At 41.3% G+C, this 21,801-nt stretch overlaps 1 protein-coding gene across 2 annotated transcripts in view; it reads left to right on the plus strand.

Moving 5' to 3' along the window:
- PELI2 (pellino E3 ubiquitin protein ligase family member 2) overlaps positions 1 to 21,801 on the plus strand; it is a 208,021-nt gene that overhangs the window by 181,325 nt on the left and 4,895 nt on the right. For both annotated transcript variants that reach the window (XM_045900925.3, XM_045900924.3), the window contains 2 exons: positions 4,634 to 4,831; positions 15,200 to 15,388. In XM_045900925.3, the coding sequence (XP_045756881.1) occupies positions 4,634 to 4,831; positions 15,200 to 15,388 (387 nt within the window). The remainder of the gene's footprint in view (positions 1 to 4,633; positions 4,832 to 15,199; positions 15,389 to 21,801) is intronic.

A 21,801-nucleotide genomic window follows, 5' to 3' on the forward strand; every position in this document is an offset into this window, starting at 1 on the left:
TGAGCACCTGCTATGTATCAGATACTCACCTAGTTACTGGAGGTAGGCAGCCCCTCTCCTGAAGCCTGCATTCTGGAGGAGGGAAACAGACCACAAATAAGGCAGAAGTAACAGCAAGTGCCAAGGCCCCCAGGCAGGAGCAGGGTGAGGGAGGAGGTCAGTGAAATGAGATGAGCTTGGAGAGGTGGGGCCCATAGGCCAAGTAAAAAAATCGGGGTGTTAAGCAAGGGAGAGATACAATCTGATTTACATTCCTTACAGATATCTTCGGAGGGAGTGTTGACAGGCAGGGTTAAACGTGGGTGTGGAGGAAATAAAGGATCAAGGATAATTCTTTGGTATTGATTTCTAGCTTGAGCAAATTGGATGTCAGTCATTGACCTGGGGAATCCAGGGGTTGAAGAGGAGTCCAGGTTCTGTTTAGAACATCTTACATTTTGAGATGCTTATTAGACAACCAAGTGGAGATTGGGCATGCGAGTCTGAAGCTCTAGGTAGAGATCAGGGCTTTTTGGCTAATAATGGAATTTGACGAGACTACCTAGGGAGGGAACAGAAAGCGCAGGGAAGGGGGCTATTTGCCAACTAGCCTGTAAGAGTTTCGTTATTCCAATACCAGGTACAGATATGCCAGGATATGGATTATAAGCCCTGGAAAGCTCTGCAAGAGTGGTGTCAGTGCAGCTCTGGGGTAGAAACTCCCGCTGGGTGGGCTGAGGAGGGAAGTTAAGGGGATGAGTAAGGAAATGGGAGGGTAACAACTAGTGACAGGTTTTACGGGATGTATGTCCACTAAGTGAATCAGAGAAATGGGGCTATAGCTTGAGGGCTGCTTACAAGTGAAGGAATATGTTTTTAAAGGTGAGAGACTAGTCTAGAAAAATGCTACTCAAAGTGTGCTCAACTGAGCAGCCAAGTCTCTGTTAACAGGGCAGAATGAGCTGAGTAGGAAATCCCCAGGAGGAGTTTGGAAACCTACGGCACTTTTTAGAGTACCCGAAACCTTAAAGCAGATGATCGTTTTTCTAATACTCATTCTGATTGTACTTTTAAAAAGTATCAGTGACAAGTTGAAGTTTAAAAAACAAATTGGTCCTTTTATCCCCACAGAGTCACAGAGTTTGAGGAGCTCCAGAATGTGTTTGATAGCTGATGATAAGATCTAGTAGTCTAGAGAGAGAAATGAATGATTCTGGAGAGAGAGGGGACAGCGTCAGGAACAAAATTCTTGGGAAGGGAAGAATAGTGAGACCCCAGGCATCAAGAGAGAATTTGGTCTTGGGTAGGAGCCGCGATATTCCATCCTTGTCATTAGAAGGAAGTCAGAAAATAAGGTTACAGATGCAGGGGTAGGAGTACCAGTGGTCCAGGAAAGATGACGGAGGCCCTTCCAGCCACTTTGTGCCATATTACCTGTACTGAATTGGACTGACAACCAGACAAACCCAGACTTTTCTCATATATGAAAAATTTCACATGCTGAGTGATGCTGTGTGTGTGGTGTCAGTAAAATCCTTCCTCTGGCTACTATAAGAATATCAGCGATGGAATTCAGAACCATCTTGGTTGTCTACATGACTGCCCTTAAGATAATGTAGAGTTGAGCAACCCTCAGTTTGTTTCCTGAGATTAAGAATTCCTCATGGTGAGCGCTGTGAATTGTGTAAGACTGTTGAATCACAGACCTGTATCTCTGAAACAAATAATACATTATATGTTAAAAAAAAAAAAAAGAAGAAGAAGATAGCAGGAGGGTAAGAATGAAGGGGGGGAAATCAGAGGGGGAGACGAACCATGAGAGACTATGGACTCTGAGAAACAAACTGCGGGTTCTAGAGGGGAGGTGGGTGGGGGGACGGGTTAGCCTGGTGATAGGTATTAAAGAGGGCACGTATTGAATGGAGCACTGGGTGTTAATATGCAAGCAATGAATCATGGAACACTACATCAAAAACTAGTGATGTAATGTATGGTGATTAACATAATAATAATTTTAAAAAGGAAAATGATTTAAAAACACAATTTTATTCTATGTACGTACCTACAATAAAAATAATAATGCTTTAAAGCCAAAAAAAAAAAAAAAAAGATAACGTAGAGTTGATCCAATACCCAAAAGGGATGGGTTCCAAGTTGCACATCGGGTGAGTTTTCAGTAGAAAAGTGGCTTAGTTTTTTTGTTTTTTTGTTTTTCTGGCAAAAGCACCATGAGGTTTGTATCTGAAAGTATAAAATTATACTGGCACACCACAGGTTAGATTTAAGTGGAAGTGAATTGAAAAACAACTCAAACATGACCAGTCAGATAGGTATCATGACTTGCAATAATCGATCCTAGCAGTATGTTCCAGTTGGAATAAAATGTCATGTGTTATAGTCCATTTCCATTAACTCATCAAAACATTAATTTAATACATGGCCTTTCCCGAAGAGAGTAATCTTTGTAGACAGTAACAGTTGTATGACATTCTACTTGAGCATGGTTTTAGCTTTGCGCTTACAACAGAGCTTGAAGAGTCTTTGCCCTCTTCCATGGAGGTGACGAAATTATGTCAGAGACTGTGTCTTTGTGAGAGCTCTAGGCAATTTTAGAACTTTCCACATTTCGCTCCTAAGCTTTGTTGAAACAGAGGTTCAGGACAAGTTGATTCCTGAGTTTAGAGTAGCCTTTATGTTATTTTTTATTCTTTTCTGTATTTGTGAAATATTTTACAATAAATATTTGTTACTTTTCTAGTTTAAAAAAAATTTTAAAGTGACATAAGTCAAAGTCATATACTGTATTTCACTTACATGTGGAATCTATTAAAAAAAAATCAAAACCATAGAAGCAGAGACTAGAATGGTAGTTACCAGGGGCTGAGGGGGCGGGGGGATAGAGAGGTGTTGGTCACAGGGTACAAACTTCCAGCTGTAAGATGAATAGGTTCTGGCGATCTAATGTACAGCATGGTGATTATAGTTAATAATACTGTATTGTATACCTCAAAGTAGCTAAGAGAATAGCTTTCAAAAAAAAAAAAAAAAAGCAGTCTGAATCAGAGCTTCTGAGTCACATACCCAGCTTTTAAATGAATCTAGCCGAGGGAAGACTCTCAACTTTAGAAAGATGAATTATATAAGATTTATAATATCTCTTAATTTAGATTTTATGTTGCCTTTTTTTAGCAAGTTTTATGTTTTCTAAACCTGAAATGCATACATTCAGGCAATGTGCATCTATTCACATTGATGAATTTCAGTGAATCCAGAGGTTTATTTTATTCCAGGCACATTTCATTAGGACAAGAAATCAAGGGTTGTAAAAAAAAAGAAAAAGAAAGAAAGAGAGAAAATAGATGTCTATTGTCTATTGGTTTAATAGAGATAGTCTATGCATGAAAATGTGTGAGATTTATAAAAGAAACTTAATAATAATTTTCCAGGAAGCAAACAGAGCTAAATAATGCAAGATAATATGTATTTTTTCACTTTTATTTCTTTGGATGAAAAATATATTACATCTTATGTTTTAGATAGAATTTTGAGATCAGGTGAAAGATACCTGAGAAATTGACTTTTGGGGGTCTTCTGCATACATGTCTGGGAGCTCCCTGTGTCCCTCCCCTCATCAGCTTCCTAATCAAAGTCACTAGCGTTAGGAAAGAACATTAACATCATACTTAGTGAGAAATGATTTGTTTACATATAAATGATTTTAATTTAAAAAGTCTCTATGGTGTATAAATAACATGTATCACTGTTTTCTGGTCAGAGATTCATAGAACAGCATTACAAAAATGTTTTGATATTTTGTCTTGAGGAGTTTTTTATTTGTAAACAAATACTTAACTCTTCCCAGTTTACAGGACAGAGCAGTTACCTATCTTATTGGTATTTTTTAATATGAAAACCTTTTTTTAGAACTGTAAGATCTTCCAAATGAAATATATTCTTTCTGGAAGCATTTAATCTTACCAAAGAAAGTTAGTCAACATAATTTATTGGCAGCTTTTTAGACTTTCCCAAGAGAGATTTTTTTTTTTAATACAAACTTGAAATGTTAAGACCACCTTTTTGAACCTTTCATCAGACTGCATCTCAAACTTTGGGCCGACTTGTATTGCCCTTTACATCATTCTCGTTTACACTGAATAATGGCAACAGGCATTTGATCTATGTCGGGGTTAGGGCTATTCTTGCTCTATGCCATGAGTCACTGGTGGATTCACTTAGTGGGGAAAACCAATCCTTGCTGCCGGGCAAGAGTTCCTTTGTTTGTTGGCGTTCTTTAAAATCTTGGTTTTTTCCAGCTGGAAATAGGGGGGCAGGTGGGTGGGGTAGAGGATAATTTGCTGTTAATGTTTTCACCTGATCCAAGAGATACAATCTCGGGGTGGGGGGGTGCTATCTAATGTTTTTCTCCAGAATAAAAAATTTAGCTTTTCTCTTAATATTTAAAATCTCATGATTGGTTACTCTAATATCTCCCTTAGTTAAACAAGAAAAGTAAAAGAACTAAATTTTTTTCATGAAATTCTTAAGCAGAGATAATAAATGTTAATGTTAAAGGGATCCTGAACACTCATTCCATGTGAACAAAATATGGTGACATATTTTTCAAACGAATCATGAGTACATTTGATTTATTTAGGTGGGCAGATCAACAGAAAGCCCTATCGACTTCGTTGTTACAGACACAATTTCTGGCAGTCAGAACAATGATGAGGCCCAGATTACACAGAGCACCATATCCAGGTTTGCCTGCAGGATTGTCTGCGACAGGAACGAACCTTACACCGCACGGATATTCGCAGCCGGATTTGACTCTTCCAAAAACATATTTCTTGGAGTAAGTACTATTACTAAGTACATTGTTTCAAGGAAAACACCCATTATCATCAGATATAACATTTAATTGTGGCCAAAAATCTGCCTTCCACGGTGCCTCCAGTTAGATTTGGAGATTTTAATTTTCAGATGTGGAGTCTGAAAGGCTGTTATTAACAATCTAAAAATAATTAAGTCATTACTTGATACTTGTTACATTTGCTGTATTATGTATATGTACAGTAATTACTTTTTTAAAAATGTATATTAACATTGTACTTAATGTATTTATAGTAGATTTAAGGGGGTTTATTTCAGTGGGAAAAATAAATGGTCAAATCTACATAGAGTTCAAAGGAAAAAGTGACATTCATTTATTCATTAAAAAAATTTTCATTGAGTGTTTGCTGGGTTCTATGTCAGGTGTTATATAGGTGTGATATCACAGAACAAAACAGATTAAAAATTTCTGGCTTCATAAGGCTTCCATGTAAATGAAACCCAGAAGTTTTAGTGAACATCCAATTTTAATATAGTTTTGTTTTTTTTTTAAATCAGGATGTTTTTGCAGGGGGAAAAAAAAAAAACATTCAAAATGGCCTTTAAAAATGGCCTAAACAAGGGCGCCTGGGTGGCTCAGTCAGTTAAGCGTCTGCCTTCAGCTCAGGTCATGATCTCAGGTTCCTGGATGACACCCCCCAGCCCCCGCCGCCCCCGCCTTGGGCTCCCTGCTCAGTGGGGAGTCTGCTTCTCCCTCTGCCCTCCCACCCCCCGCTCCTGGGCACACATGCTCTTTCTCTCTCTCTCAAATAAATAAATAAAATATTTTTTTTAATGGCCTGAACAATAATAAAAATGTATTATTTCATGTAACAAGGAGCGCCAAGGAAGACAGCTCCAGGGTTGGGTAATTCAGTGATTCCGTGTCATCCAGGGAAGCAGGTTCGTTCTGTCTTGCCCCTACCTCCCCAGGCAAATCCACTTCCTCAGGCTGCCTTAGGGATGAGAGACGGCTCCTGCATTTCATTCATCCCCGGCCACATGACCCCTTCCGGCCGAAGAAGAGTCGGCAGAGACACTCTTTCTTCCTTATCTCTTTTTATTGTTTTTTTATTTACTTTTTGCAAATGAATAAATTTGACATGTAACATTGTGTAAGTGTAAGGTGTACAGCCATGTTACCATGATGTACTTACATGTTGTAAAATGATGGCCAATATAGGATTATTTACCACATTGCGCAACTATAGTACAATAATATGGTCTATGTTCATAACACGGTGCATTAGATCTCTGTGGCTGATTACAAGCTTGTACCTTTAAACACCATCAGTCTTACCACTCTCCCTGTGTTTCCCCCACCCACACCCATCCCATCCCCAGTAACTGTCATTTTACTCTGTTTTTGTAGGCTTAACTTTTTAAGATTCCACATATAAGTGATATCATACAGTACGTATTTTCTCTGACTTGCTTAGCATAATGTGCTCAAGGTCCATCTATGTTGTTGCAAATGGAAGGCTACCCTCCTTTCTCGTGGGTAAATAATATGTACAGTGTCTTTTTTTATCCATTCATTCATTGATGGGCATTGGATGGCTTCCATATCTTGGCTGTTGGAAATAATGCAATAAACATGGGAGTGCATATATCTCCTTGAAATCCTGTTTTCATTTCCTTTGAGTATGTGCCCTAAAGTGGAAGTGCTGGGTCATATGGTAGTTGTTTTTAAATTTTGGACTATTTAGGGTCTTTTGTGGTTGCACATAAAGCTTAGAATTATTTCTTCTATTTCTGTGAAGAATTCTTTTAATATTTTGATGGGGATTGTGTTGAATCTATAGATGGATTTGGGTAGTATGGCCATTTTAACAATAATCTTCGGATTCATAAACATGGGGTGTCTTTCCATTTGTGTCTTCAATTTCAGCAAAGTGTGTAATTTTCATTGTATAGATCTTTCACTTCCTTGGTGAAATTTATTCCCAAGTACTTTACTGTTTTTGATGCTGTTGTAAATGGGTAGTTTTCTTTAGGCCTTTTTCAAATGCTTCATCTTCATCATTAGTGTGAAGGAATGCAACTTTCTTCTCTATGTTGGTTTTGTGTCCTGCCACCTTATTGAAATCGTTAATTCCAACAGCTTTTTGACTGCTTCTTTGGGATTCTCAATATACAAGATTGTATCATTAGCAAATAGGGCTAAGCAATAGTTTTACTTCTTTCTTTCCAATTTATATGCCATTTATTTCTTTATCTTGCCTAATTGCTCTAGCTAGGACATGTAGCACTATATTGAATAGGAATGGTGAGAGTGGGCATCCTTGTCTTGTTTCTGATCTTAGAGGAAACACTTGCAGTCTTTCTTCATTGAGTATGATGTTAGCTGTAGGTTTGGCATATATGCCCTTTATTATGTTGAGATATATTCCTTCTGTAGCCAATCTGGTAAGGGTTTTTATTCTGAAAGGATGTTGTGTTTTGTCAAATGCTTTTTCTGTGGCTATTGAGATGATCACGTGATTATCCTTCATTTTATTGATAGGATGTATTACATTTATTGATTTGCATACGTTGAACCATACTTGCATCCCCGGGGAAGTCCCACTTGTTCATGGTGTATAATCCTTTTAATGTGTTCTTTTTTTTTTTTTTTTAAGATTTTATTTATTTGCAAGAGAGAGAATGAGAGACAGAGAGCATGAGAGGGAGGAGGGTCAGAGGGAGAAGCAGACTCCCTGCTGAGCAGGGAGCCTGATGCGGGACTCGATCCCAGGACTCCGGGATCATGACCTGAGCCGAAGGCAGTTGCTTAACCAACTGAGCCACCCAGGCGCCCCTCCTTTTAGTGTGTTCTTGAATTTGATTTGCTCATATTTTGTTGAGAACTTTCACACCTACATTTATCAGGGATATTGGTCTATAATTTTCTTATCTGGTTTTGGTATCAAGGGAATGAGTTTGGAAATGTCCCTTCCTCCTCAATATTTTGGAAGAGTTTGAGGAGGATTGGTGTTATTAATTCTTTTTTTTCTTTTTTCTTTTTTTTAATTTTATTATGTTATGTTAGTCACCATACAATACATCATTGGTTTTTGATGTGGTGATCCACGATCCATTGTTTTCGTATAACACCCAGTGCTCCATGCAGTACGTGCCCTCCTTAATACCCATCACCAGGCTAACCAATCCCCCCTCCCCCCTCCCCTCTAAAACCCTGTTTGTTTCTCAGAGTCTGTAGTCTCTCATGGTTCATCTCTCCCTCCAATTCCCCCCGCCCATTTTTCCCTTCCTTCTCCTAATGTCCTCCATGCTATTCCTTATGTTCCACAAATAAGTGAAACCATATGATAATTGACTTTCTCTGCTTGACTTATTTCACTTAGCATAATCTCCTCTAGTCCCATCCATGTTGATGTAAAAGTTGGGTATTCATCCTTTCTGATGGCTGAGTAATATTCCATTGTATATATGGACCATATCTTCTTTATCCATTCATCCGTTGAAGGGCATCTCGGTTCTTTCCACAGTTTGACTATTGTAGACATTGCTGTTATGAGTATTGGGGTGCATATGGCCCTTCTTTTCACTACATCTGTGTCTTTGGGGTAAATACCCAGTAGTGCAATTGCTGGGTCATAGTGTAACTCTATTTTTAAGTTTTTGAGGAACCTCCACACTGTTTTCCAAAGTGGCTGTACCAACTTGCATTCCCACCAACAGTGTAAGAGGGTTCCCCTTTCTCCACAACCTCTCCAACATTTGTGGTTTCTTTCCCTGTCCTTTTTGCCATTCTAACTGGTGTAAGGTGGTATCTCAATGTGGTTTTGATTTGGATTTCCCTGATGGCTAATGATGATGAACATTTTTTTCATGTGCCTGTTAGCCTTTTGTATGTCTTCTTCAGAGAAGTGTCTGTTCATATCCTCTGCCCACTTTTTGACTTACTTGTTTTTTGGGTGTTGAGTTTGAGAAGTTCTTTATAGATCTTGGATACCAGCCCTTTTTCTGTAGTGTCATTTGCAAATATCTTCACCCATTCTCTGGGTTGCCTCTTTGTTTTGTTGACTGTTGCCTTTGCTGTGCAGAAGCTTTTTATCTTGATGAAGTCCCAAAAGTTCATTTTTGCTTTTGTTTCACTAGCTTTTGGAGATGTATCTTGAAAGAAGTTGCTGTGGCCGATGTCAAAGAGGTTACTGCCTATGTTCTCCTCTAGGATTTTGATGGATTCCTGTCTCACATTGAGGTCTTTCATCCACTTTGAGTTTATCTTTGCTGCCAAGACTGAAACAGGAAGAAATTGACAACCTGAATAGGCCAATAGCCAGTAACGAGATTGAAGCAGTGATCAAAAACCTCCCAAAAAACAAGAGTCAAGCAGAGAAAGTCAATTATCATATGGTTTCACTTATTTGTGGAACATAAGGAATAGCATGGAGGACATTAGGAGAAGGAAGGGGAAAATGGGGGGGGGGAATTGGAGGGAGAGATGAACCATGAGAGACTACGGACTCTGAGAAACAAACAGGGTTTTAGAGGGGAGGGGGGAGGGGGGATTGGTTAGCCCGGTGATGGGTATTAAGGAGGGCACATACTGCATGGAGCACTGGGTGTTATACGAAAACAATCTTGATGGATTCCCTGGGGAATTCTACCAAACATTCAAAGAAGAAATAACACCTATTCTACTGAAGCTGTTTCAAAAAACAGAAACAGAAGGAAAACTTCCAAACTCATTCTATGTGGCCAGCATTACCTTAATCCCCAAACCAGGCAAAGACCCCATCAAAAAGGAGAATTTCAGACCAATATCCCTGATGAATATGGATTCCAAAATCCTCAACAAAATCCTAGCTAATAGGATCCAACAATACATTAAAAGGATCATCCACCACGACCAAGTGGGATTTATCCCCGGGATGCAAGAGTGGTTCAACATTCGCAAATCAATCAATGTGATAGAACACATTAATAAGAGGAGGGAGAAGAACCATATGGTCCTCTCAATTGATGCAGAAAAAACATTTGACAAAATACAACATCCTTTCCTGAGTATAGGGATATACTTCAGAGTATAGGGATAAGAGGGAACATTCTTCAAGTTCATAAAATCCATCTATGAAAAACCCACAGCAAATATCCTCAATGGGGAAAAGCTGAGAGCCTTTCCATTAAGATCAGGAACACGTCAAGGATGCCCACTCTCACCTCTGTTGTTCAACATAGTACTGGAAGTCCTAGCAACAGCAATCAGACAACAAAAAGAAATAAAAGGTATTCAAATTGGCAAAGAAGGAGTCAAACTCTCTCTTTTCGCAGACGACATGATACTTTATGTGGAAAACCCAAAAGACTCCACCCCCAAATTACTAGAACTTATCCAGCAATTCAGTAATGTGGCAGGATACAAAATCAATGCACAGAAATCAGTTGCTTTCTTATACACTAACAATGCAACTGTAGAAAGAGAAATTAGAGAAACAATTCCATTTACAATAGCACCCAAAACCATAAGATACCTCGGAATAAACCTAACCAAAGAGGTAAAGGATCTATACTCTAGGAACTACAAACACTCATGAAAGAAATTGAAGAAGACACAAAAAGATGGAAAAATATTCCATGCTCATGGATCGGAAGAATAAACATTGTTAAAATGTCTATGCTACCCAGAGCAATCTATACCTTCAGTGCCATCCTGATCAAAATTCCAATGACATTTTTCAAAGTGCCGGAACAAACAATCCTAAAATTTGTATGGAATCAGAAAAGACCCCCGAATCGCCAGGAAATGTTGAAAAAGAAAAACAAAGCTGGGGGCATCACGTTGCCCGATTTCAAGCTATATTACAAAGCAGTGATCACCAGGACAGCATGGTACTGGCACAAAAACAGACATATAGACCAATGGAACAGAATAGAGAATCCAGATATGGACCCTCAATTCTATGGTCAAAGCATCTTTGACAAAGTAGGAAAAAACATGCAATGGAAAAAAGACAGTCTCTTCAATAAATGGTGCTGGGAAAATTGGACAGCCACATGCAGAAGAATGAAACTCGACCATTCTCTAACACCATTCACAAAGGTGTTAATTCTTCCTTAAATGTTTGGTAGAATTCTCTAGTTGAAGCCAACTAGTCCTAGGGTTTTCTTGGGATTTTTTTTTAATTACTGATTTGATCTCTTTACTCATTATTGGGCTGTTCAGATTTTCTGATTCTTCTTGATTCAGTCTTGTAGATGTGTGTTTCTGGAAATGTATCTATTTCTTCTACATTCTAGCAGTCTTTCATGATTCTGTGTATGTCTGTAATACCAGGTATAACGTCTCCTCTTTCATATCTAATTTTGAGTCGTCTTTTTTTCTTAGTTTAGCTAAAGATTTGTCGATTTTTATCTATCTTTTTTAAGAACAGCTCTCAGTTTCACTGATCTTTTCTGTTGTTTTTCTGGTCTCTATTTTATTTATTTCTGCTTGGATCCTTATTTCCTTCTTTCTGCTAACTTTGGGCTTGCTTTATTCTTCTTTTTCTAGTTTCTTGAAGTGTAAAGTTAGATTGTTTATTTGAGACTTTTCTAATTTCTTAATATGCATGTTTATTGCTATAGGATTCTCAGAACTGCTTTTGTTGTATCCCACAATATTTGATATGTTGTGTTTACAATTTCAATTGTTTCAAGATAATATTTACTCTTTTGATTTCTTCTTTGACTCAGTGGTTCTTTAGAAGGGAGTTGTTTAGTTTCCACATATTTGTAGATCTTCTCACTTCCCTTTCATTGTCACTTTTCTGGTTCATGCCACTGTGGTCAGGGAAGATAGTTGATATGATTTTAGTCTTCTTAAACTTGCTAAAATTTGTTTTGTGGCCTATCCTGTCTCTCCTGGAGAATGTTCCAGTGCACTTGAGAAAAATGTTCTGCTACTGTTGGATAGAATGTTCTATATATGTCTACTGAGTCCATTTGTTCTAAAGTGTGGTTCAGTTCCAATGTCTCCTTGTTGATTTTCTGTCTGAAACATCCATCCATTCCTGACAGTGGGGTATTGAAGTCCCCTACAATTATTATATTGTGGTCCATTTCTCTATTAGATCTATTATTATTTGCTTCATATAATTTGGTACTCAAATTTTGGGCACATATATATTTACAATCATTATGTTTTCTTGATGTACTGACCCTTTTATGATTATGTAATGACTTTGTCTCTTATTACCCTTTTTGGCTTGAAATCTATTTTGTCTGATGTAAGTATGACTATACCAGCCTTCTCTTGGATTCTGTTTGCTTGGAATATAATCTTTCATCCTTTCATTTTGAGCCTATGTGTGTCTTTAAAGCTGGTATGAATCTCCTGCAGGGCAGCATATAGTTGGGTCTTTTGTTGTTTTTAATCCAGCCAGCCACTCTATGCCTTTTGCTGAGTTCAGTGCATTTACATTTAGTGTGACTCTTGATATGTAAGGACTTACTACTGCCATTTTCTCTTTTGCCTTCTAGTGATTTTGTCTCTCTATTGTTTCTTTTTCCTTTCATTTCTACCTGCCTTGGTACCTTAGTGGTTTTCCATGGTGCTTTTTGCTCAGCTTCCCCCACTTTTGATGTTTTGTGTCTCTGCTCTAGATTTTTGCTTTGTGGTTATCATGAAGTTTACATAAAACAACTCATAGATAAAATAGTCCTTTTTCTGCTGATAGCAATTTCTCTTCTTTTGCCTATGAAAATTCAATCCTTTTACTCTTTTCCTTTTATCTTTTTCATATCACAAACTATCTTTTTTTATGCTGTGATTTTGTTACCACGTTGTAGTAGCTGTAGTTGTTATTATTTTTTAATAACAGGTATTTTTCATGCTCTTGGCCTTCAACCTTTATGCTATCATTAGGAGTTTAGAGTTTAGCATATTACTACAAAGAGTTGCAGTTTCTAATTCTGTCACCTTAATCAGTTTTGTGTGCCTCCGTCTTTTCATTTCAGCTTGAAGAGCTCCTTTCAGCATTTCTTGTAAGGCAGATCTAGAGATGGTGAACTCCCTCAGCTCTTGTTTGTCTGAGAAAGCCTTTACTTGTCCTTTATATCTGAAGCATAACTTTGCTGGGTAGACTATTCTTGGCTGGCAGTTTTTATCTGAGAAATTTGATAGCCTGATGGGGATTCCTTTGTAGGTTACTGTCTTTTTATTCCCTAGCTGCCTTTAAAATTCTGTCATGGACTTTTAATAGTTAATACAGTGTGTCTTGGAGAAGATCTTGCATTGAGATAATAAGATGTTCTGTTGGCTTCATAGACTTTGTATATCCAGGTCTTTCCCCAAGTTTTGGAAGTTCTCAGGAATTATTTCTTTAAATATGCTGTCTGTCCTTTTCTCCCTTTCTTCTCCTTCCAGAAAATTCATTATTCTTATGTTGGCTTTTCTGATGGAGTCTGCTAGCTCTTGTAGTGTTTCTTCACTTCTTAAATCTTAGTTCTCTCCTCTCTTCCATCTGAATCATTTCTGTGTTTCTGTCTTCCAGTTTGCAAATTCTCTTTTCCACCTGATCTGCTCTATTTCCAGTGCTTTCTAATGCATTCTTCATGTCATATATTGAGTTGTTCAGACCCAGAATTTGTTTGGTTCTTTTTAAGAATTTTGGTGCCTTTGGTAAAGTATTCCTTCTGTTTGTCAGTTTTATTTCTGAGGTCATTGTATTGCCATTCTCAGTTTTCTTGTCGCTCATTAAATTTCTTCATAACCGCTGTTTTGAATTCTGTATCCATTAGATTGCAATATTCCATATCTTTGGGTTCAGTTGCTGGAAAATTGTCATTTTCCTTTTGTGATACTGTATGACTGATTTTTCTTGATGTTTGATTGAAAGTGCCTCTGTCCTCACACTGGAAGTAGGGAACACCCTATTTAGGCAAGGTTCTGTTTACTTTGATTCTAACAGTTCAACATGTTGGTAGTTAGGAGCCTTTCTTTTGTTTTCCAGAAGGTGGCACTATAGCACACATTTTTGGTTTATCTTCAGGGGTAGGGGCTGACTTTTCAGAGGTTGGGAGTGGGCACCAAGGGAAAAGGAATGGGAGGATGCAGCAGAGCTGGGGGAGGTATGTACTTAGTTCTTGGGACTTTGATGTGCCCACAGCCTGGTAGGGGAATCTTCAAGTTGGGGTGGGGGCGTGAGGGGGTGGTCCAAGAAATCCATGGACCAGAACCCTGGGGCAGACAGTAGAAGACCCTTCCCTGAAGTTCTCTTTGCCTACTTCCCTCCCCCCACTCACTGCAGTTTTTCCTCAGAGACAGCAGTGGGTCCTTCCAGCTATAGAACATATGTGGGGCAGACCCCCACTTAACCTCCTTCACCCTCCACCTCCTTTGTCAGAAAAGGTCGTGCTATCCCCCTGCCCACCGGCCACTGCCTTTGTCACCTCTGGCTCCCCAGTGACTCCCCTCTGCTGTCTCCTCTGTGATGCACCCAGTTTCAGGGGCATGAATGTATGGATCTCTCTCAGGTGATCTGGATGCTGCGCAGCCATGTTCTTGCTTGGTTATGGATGTCTGATTAGTTGTAAATCCAAGGGGCAAGGAAAAAGGAATGACCCATGCTGCTGGGAGGCTGATGTCATTCCCCCCTTCCTGTTCTCTTTTTAGAGCAAAGGAACCTTACCAGGAAGGCTCCTAGAAGACCCACTCATGTCTCATTGGCCAGAGCTGAGTCGCTGGCAAGAGGGCTTATCCTAATCAAAACTGACTCCTGAGTCATGTGAGCAGTATCTGGCTCTGTCCTCAAGAAAGAGAAATTGCTGGCACAGGCATCCAAGAGTGTTTGTCCTGCCATTATATCAAGCTGTCTTTACCTTCCATCTTTGAGTATATAAACATTGATATTTATCAAGACATACTGGCCACAACTTGTTAGCCTAACATTTTTTAAAATTTTGTATGTTTAGTAAAAATTCCTTTTTCCCCTTCCTTCTGTATACTTCCCAGGTGATGATTACATGTAAAGCACTGGTACATAAGAGGTGAAAGGATTGCACAAATAGAACTGAAGAACACATACTAGATTCCTGGAATCTCCCAGGGGTCAGGGGTTTGGATAGAAAAGAATCTCTGAGGGAAGGGCTCAGGCATCAGGTTCCTTTTTTTTTTTTTTTTTTTTAAGCTCCCAAGATGAATATAATACATATCCAGTGATAAATCATTCATACATTTTAGCACTTTCATGTTATCAGAGTAATTGCATATTTTATCCTTCTGATTATTAGCTTTAAATAGAAAATGAAAATTCATCACTTTCCTTCCTTCTGCCCATACTGGGTATCTTAAAGAGATTCTGGGATCCCTTCATTTTGAACTTAATCTTAGCATGCTTTTTCTGTTCTGTGGTATGCTCTCCAGGAAAAGGCAGCAAAGTGGAAAAACCCCGATGGCCACATGGATGGGCTCACTACAAATGGCGTCCTAGTGATGCACCCCCGAGGGGGCTTCACTGAGGAGTCCCAGCCTGGGGTCTGGCGTGAGATCTCTGTCTGTGGAGACGTGTACACCCTGCGAGAAACCAGGTCAGCCCAGCAAAGAGGAAAGCTGGTGAGTGGTCTTCACTCTGGAAAAGGTACCACACTGCAAAAGCCTAGCTCAAGGACTGCCATTTGTCTCCCCTGAAATCCAGAACCTTTGTGGAAGCACCAGTGTGCTGTGGACCATTGACCCAGGAGAATGAGCGTTCCTTAAGCCCCTGAAAATGCTAAGGAAATGGGCTTATGTCCTTCCATGATTAAGCTTTTCCCATAGTAGAAGAAAATTATCTTTTTGCTCCTTACTACCTTAATAGCATAACTGTTATTATATGCTTCATTACAAAATTCCTCTTATATTCGCTTTAAGAAGGACAAACTTATTTTTAGTGTAAAACTGTACTAATGTGGAAAAATCCTGAGCTGTCCAAGACTAATTAGTGAAAATTATGAATTACAGAGTTATTTACTAGACTTTCTGGAACTAAAAGATAATTAAGTTAGCTTTTTTTCCTTGAGTTCATAGTAAGAAATTAATACATAATACCCTATATAATTCACCAAAATCATAAAACTTTTTATTTGAAATCATTCATTGAGGGCATTGACTTGGCATGTTAATATTTTCCTATAAATATCCCTGCTTCTCCCAAATGCCCTAAAGCAGTTGGCTTTTTAACTCTTTCTTCTGTGGAGAATAATTATAAGCCCTTAAATGGGAAGTTTTGGGTGTCAGATCTTGCCATGGCTGTGCCACAGCGCCAGAAGTTTCTGAGTAAACTTTCGACTCCAGTGCTTTTAATTAATTGGTAGATAGAACCTAGAACTAGAGAGAATGAACGTTTCCTTCAGGACCCCTCTAGAAAAGCACAGAGTGATCTAGCATTTTTCAGCAAGCTGATAACCCGCTGTTACTGAGACGGAAAAAAGATGGCAGTGGCGGGAGGTTGGGGGAAGAGGGACTCTTATACTAACCTGGTTTGCTAGACTCTACTCGATGTTTGTTTGTAGGGAACTGTTATTTATATTTCACAGTATTACTGAGCATTTTACAATAAAGCCCAATATTAGAGCATCCTGGCTGAGTAAACATGAGAAGTGTTTTCTAAGAAAGACCAGAGCAAATACGATAACCTCTTGTTTAAACACTTCTCAAGAGAATGTAAATAGGGAACAGACTGTGAAAGCAGTTTTTCCAAATAACTTTGTTTCTGATCACTGGATGACGTTATACAAAACTGACCTAGGTTGGCTGAACTGGTTATCAGTCATTATGATGGCAACAGTAGAAGTCATTATAAATCATTGCGGGGTGCAGGCGTTACATTAACATTTCAGAGACCTCAGCTCATGAAATCTGAGCAGCTTTGTCAGGGAAGTGGAATCCTGCCCATTTTATGGATGGGGAAGGTATGGCATAGAGAGGTTAAATATTACCCAGGGCCCCAGAGTGAGAAGGTGGCAGCAGATGGGATTAAAACGCCGTCCTCCCTGATTGAGAATCTGGACTCCAAGATGCCACTCAGTATAATCTTGTGGGGGGCAGCACCTGGCCCTCACCTGAGCAGGTTTACACGAGAACATTTGCTTCCCTGGGAAATAGAAAAGCATTCGCTGGAGTCCGTAAGGGGCTTGTCTGTCTCAAAGGGCACATTTATAGGATGAGCTTCTTGCCCACCCTCGGTGATTGTGCAGTGACCCAGCTCAGGCAGCTGTGTGTGCCAGAGGAGGGGACAGTGCTCCTGAGAAGAAACGACTCCAAACATAGCCTGTGTTCATGGGTTGTGTTAAACCTCAACTAATTTTAAACTTAGTCCCTGTAGGAGACCCTTAGACCTGCCTCAGATTGTGCTGTCCTGTTTGATAGTGTACAATGGGCCTGGCCTAGAGGAAAGGTTTCTGAGTTCCCATCCTTCTGATTTTGCACGGTGGGAGACACCATGGGGATGAGAGGACCCAGCCTCCCTGCAGCCCCCTCTTGTTAACCAGGCGAAGTTTGTCTGAGGTGAACACCTGCTGATTCTTGGAGCTTAGGTTTCCATTTTTAACTCTGGTTCTGTATCTGTGACTGGTAGCATCGAGGTAAATGGTCTAGCTGGAGATCAGATTTGGGGAACGGTCTCTGGCAGTACTCTCCGTTTGCAGTTTAACACAGAAATATGGAGACTAACGTGATCTGCTGGAAATCCAGAATATTATTAAAGCAGTAGATGCCTCCTGTTCTCAGTGCGGAACTAGTGCAGGTAGATGGTTTCGTGTTAATATCCTACTTGGCATTTCATGTGGATCAGCATACGGATGTGTTAACTGCCATGGTTTCTCCTCATCACAGCAAAGCTTTGTCCTTGATCAACATAATTAATTAAATGTGGAGGAAATGCCCTTTCAGGAGCTGAACCCCCTGAATAAATAGGTGAATAGACTTTGAATTGTATCCTCTTCCTTTACCTAGAACATTATAAATGTTCTCAACTAGGTGTGAGTGTACTAGAGACCTATCTACTAGAGCTATACTAGACATATAATGTCTCAGATTCTATTTGGGGTATTTAATTAAACTATAATGGCTCTGTAAAATTTAGTAAATTCTGCTAAGTTAATCTCCTTACCTAATTTTAGGTGCTATAAAAATAACCATAGTGTCACATACAGACTCTCCCAAGTGCTTCATATTAAGTCTCTCTCAGGCAGCCCTCAAAGCAACCTCATGAGATCAGTGTCATGGTTCCCAGTGACAGATGAGAAAAGCAGGGCTTTAAAACGTTGATACTTGCTTGTAAGTAGTGGGTGGGATCTCTACCGTAACCTTAGCTATCTGATCGGTAGGGGCCATTATGTTTTAAGTGTCTTACTTTTACAACATCACTGTCGATTACTCAGGCTTTCTCCTTGCCTTTTTTTTTTTTTTCTTTTTTTTTTGGTAGAATTTTAAAAATAAAATCCGAGCCTGTGTCCTTGCACAGCGGTGTCTTTACCATGCTAGCCCCCACACATCGTCTGCAGAAAAACTGCATTGTGTTCACAGTTGAAAGAGAACACACGAGAAATACCAGTTCAGGAAGAGAGAAAGCAGGTCTACCAGCGGTTCTGAAGTCAGGCTGTAGACGGGGGTCCTGGTTGCCACACGCAGTAGCGGTTGGAATAGTGCTGGTCTGTATCTTTGAGGACGATCGAGAGAACCAAGTGCGGATGGGAGCGGCCCTGCGCCCTGCTGCAGCCCGTGATTGCGTAGCCATTCTGAGCCAGCAGGGGTAGGAGCTGAGAATCCAGCAGTGAACGGGAGGCCCAGGGCGCTGCCCTCAAACTGTCCCATCTGGAGAAGGTCACAGACAATGCAGCAAATCAGTAACATGTTGTAGGTGATGCACACGTTCGTAGAGAAGGTACTAGAAGGTATAGGAGGAACCTGTTCTAACGTTGGAGGAACACCTATCCTAGACATGGGAGTCAAGAATGTGTGCAAAATAAAAAGCTATCCACTCAAAATTTATAGGATATTGTTTACCAAGAACTGCGCTGTAGAAAGGAAAGAAGGAGTGGTTCACAGCGTGGCCACTCCCGAACCCCAGTTTCTTACCACATCAGCATTTTTCTTTCAGACATGGTTACCGGCTTAGATGACACGTCCCTGACAATTGCCTGTGGTCAGCCCTGGAAGGGAGCCTCAGGCCAGCCCAAGAGAGGCGAGGAGACATGCAGTACTCGGGCGGTGCTGGGTGGGGAAGGGGCAGTAGCAGATTTTTTTTTTTTTTAAAAGATTTTATTTATTTATTTGACAGAGAGAGACACAGCGAGAGAGGGAACACAAGCAGGGGGGAGAGGGAGAAGCAGGCTTCCCGCGGAGCAGGGAGCCCGATGTGGGACTCGATCCCAGGACCCTGGGATCATGACCTGAGCCGAAGGCAGTCGCTCAACCGACTGAGCCACCCAGGCGCCCAGTAGCAGATTTTTTAAAAGATTATTTGAGAGAGGGTCACTGTGCTTGTCCTGTGCAGTATTAAGGTTTATCACTTTGTTGGGACTTTAACTTTTTCTAACTATTAATATCTGGTGCTTAAGGAAAACTTCCAGAGTGGCACCACGTGAGACCTGAATGTTGAGTGGTGGTGCCCGACCGCGGGCAGACCTGGGGTGGGGCGTGCAGCACTGTGCTGGAGAATTCTAGGTGGAGGTCACTTGCGCACAGGCCTGTGGACAGGGCAGCCGAGCGCGTGCAAGGACTCAGATCAGAGCAGCCCTCATTCACCGCAGGAAAGGTCCTGTGGCTGCGTGGCGAATGGCCTTTTAAGCATGTGAAGTTTGGGGGTGATGCTGAGGGTAGTGGAGAGCCAGCAAAGACCTTTGAGCCAGAGAATGACAAAATTTCTCTTCAGCCTGTACCTCTGCTGCCCTTCACACCGTTTCCCCCGCCCAAGCCCCACCGCCCACCCCACCCTGACCCCGGGGCTTACAGGGGTGTGGCCCAGTTCTGTTCCAGGGCCTCTCTGCCCTCCCCGAGACCCTGCCTGGGCAGTCTCGTCCACTCCCAGGGCTTCGGCCTGACGCTAGTAAGTCGCAGACATGTTTCTCTAAGCCAGATCTGCAGCCACGTGTGGCTCCTGGGCACCACCGTGACAGACCCTCTGCCCGAGCCGTCGGATTCTACACACCCAAAACTGAACTTCCTCTCCTTTCCCCCCAATGTGCCATTTCTCCTAGATTCCTGGTCCCTGGAAAGCCTCCTCCTATGCAGACAATAAAGCCAGATCCGTACATCTGTCTTCTCAGGTCATGAGCTGAGTCCTCCGCGTTTACTCTCTGTCTTGGCTGGTGCCGCTGATAATCTGTGCTGAGGTGCGCCCCCCCCTTTGCCTGGGAGAGAACTCCCACGGTCTCCCTCTCGTCTTACACCCATCCATTCCCTCCTCCACACTTCTGAAGTGGCCTTTTGGAAAGGCCTTTTGGAAAGCTTTGCTTTCCAAGAAAGCTCTGCATCCTCCACCACCCCCCCGCCCGGCCGCTGGTCACCCAGAGCAGGCCTGCGGCTCCCTCCGTGTGCACGCCGTGTGGCCTCTGCATCCCTCTTTCTGGAGTGTCTTCTCTGCCACCCACTAGTTCCTGACATTTTTTTCAAATCTCTGTTCAAGAGAAATCTTTTTTAAAAAGCATTTCTGACCTCCTATCACAGTAATAGTAGCAAACATTTGCATCGTGCTTACTGCATGCCAGACGGGGTTCTAAGAACTTTCTTTGTAGTATTTAATGCTCACCCTCCTCTTGTCCAGTTTTACAGAAGGGGAAACTGAAGCTCAGGCTGCTGAAGTAACTGCCCCAGGTTAGAGCTAGTGCATGACCGAGCCAGAGTGCACACCAAGGCCACGGGCTGTGAAGTCCCCGCTCTTAGCCGCTTTGGTGACGTGGCCTCACGTGACGATTGCAGCGCTCTGTCGCTGGCTCCTGGCTCTAGCATGTCTGCCTCCCGCTCCTAAAGACGAGGGCTCTGCAGGATGGGTAGAGCAGCTTTATTACCCCCAGGCCTTAGAGCACACAGGTCTGTGGAGGCAGTGGGTGGATTCCTGCCTGCCGTGTCTAACAGCCACTCATCAGCTCTGAGTCCGACTTGTAAGCACCTGGGGTGTAGCGTGCCATCCTTTTAAAAGTGAAGCCTTTCTCTTTCTCTGATTGACTTCTTTCACTCAGCATCATACCCTCCAGTTCCATCCACGTCGATGTGAATGATAAGATTGCATCCTTTGATGGCTGAGTAATATTCCATTGTGTGTGTGTGTGTGTGTGTATTATATATACACACACCACATCTTTATTCTTCTGTCGATGGACATCTGGGCTCTTTCCATAGTTTGGCTATTGTGGGCATTGCTGCTATAAACATTGGGGAGAAGGTGCCCCTTCGGATCACTCTATTTGCATTTTTAAGGTAAATACCTAGTAGTGCAATTGCTGGGAAGAAATCAGAGAGGGAGGCAAACCATGAGAGACTCCTAACTATGGGAAACAAACTGAGAAGACAAACCCCTTGAGGGTTGCTGGAGGGGAGGTGGGTGGGGGAACGGGGGAACTCGGTGATGGGAGTTAAGGAGGGTATGTGATGTGATGAGCACTGGGTGTTATATGCAACTGATGAATTACTGAACTCTACATCTGAAACTAAAGATGTACTATATGTTGGCTGATTGAATTTAAATTTTAAAATATGGCTAATGGCGAACGCTTCTGCTCCAAACCATAGAAATGCAGGACGAACAATAGATTGCATGAAGCTAAGGATCCCCAGGCATTATTTGGGCCGCTGCAGTCATTATCGCAGGGTCCCACAAGGACCTGGATCGGCTCTAGTCACGAGGAGTAGGAATCTCCACTGCTGGACCGGTGGGACATGTCCTGTCCCTTGTGAGGTCAAGGAGCAATGGTGCTATTGACTCTGAGGAAAGATGAAAACCTAAGATTTGTGAAGTTGGTTAAAACAATCACTACAGCCATGGACCA

This window comes from Mirounga angustirostris, unplaced genomic scaffold, assembly GCF_029215605.1.
Source record: "Mirounga angustirostris isolate CCGP_5_RB_7025 unplaced genomic scaffold, mMirAng1.0.hap1 SCAF_9, whole genome shotgun sequence".
Lineage (NCBI taxonomy): Eukaryota > Metazoa > Chordata > Mammalia > Carnivora > Phocidae > Mirounga > Mirounga angustirostris.